Source organism: Homalodisca vitripennis, chromosome 2, assembly GCF_021130785.1.
Source record: "Homalodisca vitripennis isolate AUS2020 chromosome 2, UT_GWSS_2.1, whole genome shotgun sequence".
NCBI classification, from domain to species: Eukaryota; Metazoa; Arthropoda; class Insecta; order Hemiptera; family Cicadellidae; genus Homalodisca; species Homalodisca vitripennis.
Window position 1 is genome coordinate 221,150,137 of NC_060208.1, and position 8,110 is coordinate 221,158,246.

Below are 8,110 nucleotides of genomic sequence, written 5' to 3' on the forward strand. Positions count from 1 at the left end.
ATAATAGAGGAAATAAATACGCCATAAAGAATGAGATGAAGGAAGGAAATATGAGTTCCAACGAGTATCGTTGTATAAAGCTAGTACATTGCTTCGTTCGTGTGTTGTGATGGTGATATTTAAATGATTTTAGTAAAAATATTCATATTTAAACGAAATTAGTTTAAATATGAACTAATATTAGTTTAAATATTAGTTTATAAATTGTATAATAACTGCGAGGAACGTATAATTTCACCGAATACTCTTGTTGGTGATGTATACCAATACTGGATGCCGGAATTTACTATAATGTTGGAAGTAGTTACATTTCTTTATTTAGGGTTTGTTCTTCACCTATTTTTAATTTCTCATACTTTATTTATAGTTTTATACTAACCAAAATGAACGCGGTATTATCACTGGTGATATTAATAGCAGGGAACACGTTAAACACAACACATTTTCTAGTTAATATAACTTACAGTATGTGGATGTGTTATAGGCGTGTGTGCAACTGTTTCAACATGTTCTTGTCTGTACATAAAAATAAATTATTTACAGAAACAAGTGAAAAATTTATTTTTCTAATAATATTTAAAAAATAGGCACTGAGACCTTCATTCCTAGCTCTGTGTGCTCAAATGTGCTACACAAAAATAACATTCTCCTTCCTAACAACAGAATATCATCCAACGAATCATTGAAAATGTTCTGTTTGGGCAGGCCGAAGGAGATTATAGATTGGGTGTCATTGGCATAAAAATTGCAATTTGTTTCAACATTTAAAAGTACATTTTTAGTAGATTTTGGCAAAATTAGAAATTTGAAATATGTGAATGGAAACTTCATTTCACTGTATTATGAAAATTAAATGCCAACGATTTGATTAAATCCAAAACAATGAAAAATAACTTTCACCAAATCTCTGTAAAAGCCAGTATGCACATACAGCCTAAAATATGAATTACACAGCCAACTTAATTTTCCAATGGTTAGCCTGTTTTCTGAACGACATCATCAGTAGACTTTTTTGTGTGATTTTTCACACCCTGTAAAATCATTTGTATCTCCTCCAGCGACTTTCCTTGAGTCTCTGGCACGTAGGTCAGAGTAAAAACTATTGTAAACAGGCAGCTTATTGCATAAATTAGGAAGTTAACATACATTCCAAAGTACTGAGCGAATATGAGAAAGAATTTGTTGAGAATGAAGGAAGTAATAGCTACAAGAACGGTCGTGAAGGAAGAGCACATGGCTTTTACATTAGCGGGGAACAACTCACCCTTGACGCTGGTTCCGACCGGTCCGAGTCCTAGCGAGAACGTGGCATTGTACAGGATCAGACAGATGAACAACAGATCACTGTAACGTTTCACTTTGATGTCAGTGTTGGAACTCATATAAAACCATATCGCAACCAAAACCATGGTGACTCCACAACCGGCAGACGAGAACGAGATGAGGGCACGCCTGTTGAAGTGCACGGACAGGAGAACAGAGACCAAGGAGGAGAGGAGGCTGACCAGTCCGAGAATGATGACGCAATCATTGGGGTTGAAAAGTCCGAAAGTTAGAGGTGGAAGAGTGATAGAGACGTAAGCCTGAAGGACGCCAGCACCGGTCAGTCTCTTGGAGACGGCATAGACCTCAGAAATTATCAAAGCTTTCCTGTTGCCTTTGTTGTAAAACACATCTTTGATGGATCCTTTTTCTCGCAGTTGAGCTTTGATTGAGCATTTAATTTTTTCCATTTCATCGTCCACATACGGTTTCCCTTTTCCACCTCTCAACCAGTTGAGACTTTTGTACGCTTCTTTTTCGTCGTTTATTATTAGAAGGTAGTAAGGCGATTCAGGCATGAACGAGAACGTGATGATGTAGAGGAATGTCAAGGTCATGCAGCTGATGGCCAACATGGAGTACGAGATGTAGGGCCCCACCACGTACACCACGAGGACTCCGAAGTTCCTCATCAAGTGGTTGAAGGTCACGAGAGAGCTCCTCAGACTGGGCTCTGCGATCTCTCCGATGTAGATCGGCATGATCGTGGAAGTCGCTCCGGCCCACATGCCCGCGATAAGCCTCGCGATGTACAGGCAAACCACAGACGAAGTGAACGAGATGAGAGACCACGAAACCAAGGGAAGGAACGCTAAAAGCAGGTTCGCCCGCTTCCTTCCGATCCTGTCCATTATCATTCCACTAGGGAAGGGACTCATGAGATGACCGAGGTACATGAGTGAAACCATCCATGAAATCTGGTCGACGTTCAGTACGACTGGAGTTTCGTGGTTTCGCATCTTTATAAGAGTCGGGGAGGGCCAACCCGCTGCGTATCCCACTATCGAGAAACTGAAACATCCTGAAACAGAGAATAAAATCATCCATGAGATCTGGTTGATGTTCAGTAAGACTGGAATTTCGTATCTTTATAAGAGTTGAAGAGGGCCAGCCCGCTGCGTATCCCACTATCGAGAAACTGAAACATCCTGAAACAGAGAATAAAATCATCCATGAGATCTGGTTGATGTTCAGTAAGACTGGAATTTCGTATCTTTATAAGAGTTGGAGAGGGCCAGCCCGCTGCGTATCCCACTATCGAGAAACTGAAACATCCTCAAACAGAGAATAAAATCATCCATGAGATCTGGTTGATGTTCAGTAAGACTGGAATTTCGTATCTTTATAAGAGTTGGAGAGGGCCAGCCCGCTGCATATCCCACTATCGAGAACTGAAACATCCTGAAACAGAGAATAAAATCATCCATGAGATCTGGTTGATGTTCAGTAAGACTGGAATTTCGTATCTTTATAAGAGTTGAAGAGGGCCAGCCCGCTGCGTATCCCACTATCGAGAAACTGAAACATCCTGAAACAGAGAATAAAATCATCCATGAGATCTGGTTGATGTTCAGTAAGACTGGAATTTCGTATCTTTATAAGAGTTGGAGAGGGCCAGCCCGCTGCATATCCCACTATCGAGAACTGAAACATCCTGAAACAGAGAATAAAATCATCCATGAGATCTGGTTGATGTTCAGTAAGACTGGAATTTCGTATCTTTATAAGAGTTGGAGAGGGCCAGCCCGCTGCGTATCCCACTATCGAGAAACTGAAACATCCTGAAACAGAGAATAAAATCATCCATGAGATCTGGTTGATGTTCAGTAAGACTGGAATTTCGTATCTTTATAAGAGTTGGAGAGGGCCAGCCCGCTGCATATCCCACTATCGAGAACTGAAACATCCTGAAACAGAGAATAAAATCATCCATGAGATCTGGTTGATGTTCAGTAAGACTGGAATTTCGTATCTTTATAAGAGTTGAAGAGGGCCAGCCCGCTGCGTATCCCACTATCGAGAAACTGAAACATCCTGAAACAGAGAATAAAATCATCCATGAGATCTGGTTGATGTTCAGTAAGACTGGAATTTCGTATCTTTATAAGAGTTGGAGAGGTCCAGCCCGCTGCATATCCCACTATCGGGAACTGAACATCCTGAAACCGAGAAACCAATTTCCACATGACAAAAGTTGTGTGAAACAAGATATACAGGTATCCCATAGAACGGGTGGCCAGTATTTAGAAATCGTGGTTTTTATGTGATCGATATAAGAAAAATCATTTGAGTAATTCAAAATACTTTTTTATGTTTTTTTAATGGAAAATATTACTAATTTGAAAAAAGGTTTCAAATTCAACACTGAAATTTGGTTTAAACATTGTGATTGTTATGAAGTGTAATTGAGAAAAATAATAATATTATATCATAGAATTAACATAGCAAGAGTTTCCTTTATTAATTAAGGAAATACTTGCAATGTAATCTCAAAACCCATGATAAAGAATTTTCAAAGATTTACTGAGTTTAACTTCGAATCAATTACGAGACTGTATTTTAATAAAAGTAAGTTTATTTAAATATTTTTAAGTGTTAAAAATACGTTTAATATTCTTCTTATTTTGGTGCTTTTAACCAATTTATTAAATATTGGTTCCGTTATGGAGCACCACATTTTATGCTTGATATTTATTTGACAGCTTGAGCACTAATGAACAATGAATTTCCTAGAGATCTGTAATTATTATTTAGACCCCTGCTCAATCAGCTAAGCCAATGGAATAATTATTTTTAATTTTTGAAGTATCAGTTTTCAAAATCTTTTGAATCAAGGTCTTGCAGAGGAAGAGTAGGATTCTTCTCAGAGAAGATTCAATTGGAACAAAGTTCTGGCTATTGTGTCACGGAATTTGATGAGCAAACCTCATTTTTTATTAATTAATTTCCTAATTAACGTTTATCTAAAACAATTATTATATTATGTACCGTTTTATGTATAGTATTACTTTTAAATAATTACTATGTACTGTTTAATATAAATATAATGTTTACAAATTATTTTGTTATTAGTTTATTTGATGTTAAAGTAGAATTAAATGTTCAATAATTCACTAAATCAGTGGTATACTTACCTATCACAGTGGCAAGATACTGGCGGAATACAGCCAACCCTTGGGGATTCATGCGCAGCATTTCATAAACCATTTCTAGTTTGGAAAAAATTCACTCCAGGTGCAGCCTCCCAAATTAAAACTTCCTGCAAACAGATACGGCAGTCCATGAACATCCAAAAAACACTTACATTTATATCGCAGGACCATTATATACGATATCGTACACTAACAAACTTTTCATACTTGAATGATAAAAGGTTTAACAGATAATGAGACATTGATAATAAGACACCAAAGCCAAATGAAACTGAGTTCATTAAAAAAAAATTGAAATCTGGAATTCATTCTTATACTCGAAATGTTTAATATTCATTGGAGGACAACATTTAACAGATCATTTACTCTGTTTTATCAAGAGTGAAGAGGCAAGACAAATAATGGGTTAAATGATAAATGTTAGTTCTAGTGTTAAACAAGATATTCACAAGTCACTCACAACAGTTGAATGTCAGTTCCAGTGTTTTACAAGATATTCACAAACAGTTGAATGTCAGTTCCATTGCATTACAAGACATTCGTAATAGTCACTCACAACAGTTGAATGTCAGTTCCAGTGTTTTACAAGATATTCACAACAGTTGAATGTCAGTTCCATTGCATTACAAGACATTCGTAATAGTCACTCACAACAGTGCATATACACAGTTTATCTCACAAGAGTCAACTATCAGCTCATTGTTTTACAAAATATTAAGAACAGTCCCTCACAACAGTAATATCACGATATATACACACAGTATACACCTCACAACAGTTGGATGTAAATTCCGTTGTTTAAAAGTAAAACCTAAGATTGGTGTGGCAGTATTTCATTACCGTACTACAGTTAACAGTATGATAACAATACAGCGATGGTGGCGTAATTTATATCGTGTTAATGCCTTGTCACATTTTTGTTTATGCAAAAATGTGTTTTTTGTATTGTATGTCAGTATGAGTATGGGTGTTTATAAATAAATGTGTTCTTTTTAAACAGACGCCTTTGTTATCCTATTTTGAATGCGCTTGCTTAGGTATTGCGTGTTAGATAAATCAAATCAAGATTGTAGTTATTCGTTATTCATGGATATGTTTGTATGTATTCGTTATTTCTACGAATATGTAAGTTATCTTTTTTAAACATTGTTATGTCTGGATAGATACACCCTGTTTACCTTTCGATGGATAAAGATGGAGGAATTTAACTCAGAACACCTTTCTAGGAAATGAAAGTGAACTTTTTAGTCACTGTCTCAAATTTACCCACTTGCCTAAAATGGGATTCTAAATAAGACAAAATGGGATTAAAGTTGTTGGTTGGTACTTGAATAGCCGGATAAGCCTTATTTTGTAACATTTCCTGGACATATCAATAAAACAGGACCCAACAAACTGATCCTTCACAATGCCTAGCCAGACGTTTAATTTTTCAGTATGCAGGGTATGTTACTCTGTGATCCAATGAGGGCTAAAATCAGCCCAATAACTAGCAGGGTGTCTGTTAACATTACCGTTTAACATGAAAGTTGTTTAATCTGAGTAAGCAATGTTGTTTATAATCTAATTGTATTATTATCAATGTTCCGCATCATTAATTCACAAAATTCCACACGACGATCAAAATCGTCATCACTTAGCTTATGAATTAAACGAATTTTGTTCGCTATATAGCCACTGACATGTAAAACTTACAGACTGATGTTTGATATTTACCTAATATTTGAGAAACATTTCTTGTTGAGGCATCTTCTACAACAGGATGTAAAACGTTTAACAATTTTGATCGTTTAACCCTCCCACCCCCTTGGGGTGGTATTTAACGCTACCTGTTTCATGGAAATGTTAGATAGTTTTTTTTGAACTCCTGACTTAGATAAATTCCTTACTTCATCATAAGATTTCACCCAGTCTACGTAGCCTCGCATCGTCAGGATCATCATACGCTCTTGTTCACTTAAACACTCCATTTCAATGTAAAGTATCACAAGAACACGTTTTAACTTTGTTAATTCCATCCAGAAACTGGATATGATACTGGACTTCTTCAAAAGTGATGAGATAAGGGAGGTCTGCCATGCAGCAGGTAATAACTGTAAAAACAGGTTTTAGTTTGGAAGGAATGTGGTTGTATATTGAAGTTATTTACTTTGTGAAAGTTGATGTTCATGTTTTGTATGCCTCGATTAATCTTTAATTAATTTAAATGAGCTTCAATTTTGTACTGGGTTTAGATAGAAAGCTCTAGTTTTCACTGTTCTTCTTTTTTTATCAGGACCTTTCAAGTGAGGTGTCACTTAATGGGTTTACATTTAAACATTTTGAGGAGCTGCCTGGCTCAATGGGATTTTGGGGAAATGGGCAAAGTTGTAACACAGTGACTAAAATGTTCAGTTGTATTTTTTAGAAAGGTGTCCCGAGGTCCATCCCTCCATATTTATCCATAAAAGCTAAACAGAATGTATCCATACTTAACTCACACTGTATATAAATTTACGATGACATATTTCCTCTCACTTTATAGTAAGCGATATTGTGTGACAGAGCATGTAGTTAAAACTGCTGTAATTATAAACAGTAATTAATTTTTAGTATGATTGGCCTCGCTAGTGCAAAAGTGGTTATAGTTTCTAGTAATACTTATTGTACATAATATGATAAATGCCTCAAAAGAATAAGCTAAGGAATGGCTGATTGTGTTTTGTAAATTAAAACTAAACAACTAAGGATCAGTCAAGTAGGACTATTAGCTTCTAGCTTAGACTCTTATTCTGCTGTGTTAATGATAGATAAAAGAGTATAAGTATTGACAGAACCACCTTTGCATACAATAGTCTTAGTATAAGAACTGGTAAGTGTCCATAAAAATTGATAATATTATACATATTTACATATCCCAGCTAAAATAAACAATGAGCAATGTCAGACCAATTTCTTTGCTATCCGTTATATAAAAATATTGAAAAAGTGTTAAAATACAGCTTTAAAATTATAATTATAAAACGTAGGATGGGCTATCGGATATAATCAAACTTTTTGAGTCTGAATGATGTGATGAAATAAATTATTAATGCATTTCCTGGATTTATCAAAACTTTTCGGTTCGATCGCTATAGGCATTTTTTGTCAAAGATTATATTTGTATGTGTAAATTAAAAGCATACGATTGGTTTGCCAGTTACTTAAACGGTAGGCAACAAATAATAACGATCAACGAAATAGAAAGTGATTGATTGGAAGTTTATTACAAAATTATGCAAAGAAGTACATTTGGTCAAGTACTATTCCTCACTTTTTCTAAAATTAGTAAACATACAATTTTAGCTGTTCCTACTCGTATTAGATGATAAATACTGTGGTAACTCCTTGGCCTGTCAGGAGTCTGAAGATCTCATGAAGGTAAAAAATTGGTTTGACCATAATGCTCTCACAGTACATATCGATAAGACTTAGTATTATCATATTTATCTAAGTAATAGACCTGGTATTCTAAGGATGCACTCCTGCGGTGATTCACGGGCTGTTACCTGTTACTGCGGTACGATTGATGTGCGCATGGAGCAAAGTTCAGCGTGAAATTACAGATTATAAGCTTAATTAGGTTTCACGCGTTCGAGCATACCGATCAACACCTT

The 8,110-nt window shown here is 35.8% G+C and overlaps 1 protein-coding gene across 1 annotated transcript; it reads right to left on the minus strand.

Annotated features, from left to right (window-relative positions):
* Positions 1–882: 882 nt before the first annotated feature.
* Positions 883–2,340, minus strand: LOC124355433 (facilitated trehalose transporter Tret1-like). The gene has a single exon (XM_046806573.1). It carries the CDS (start codon positions 2,280–2,282, stop codon positions 975–977), a length of 1,308 nt encoding a protein of 435 aa, XP_046662529.1. The 5' UTR covers positions 2,283–2,340; the 3' UTR covers positions 883–974.
* Between the last annotated feature and the right edge of the window lie 5,770 nt (positions 2,341–8,110).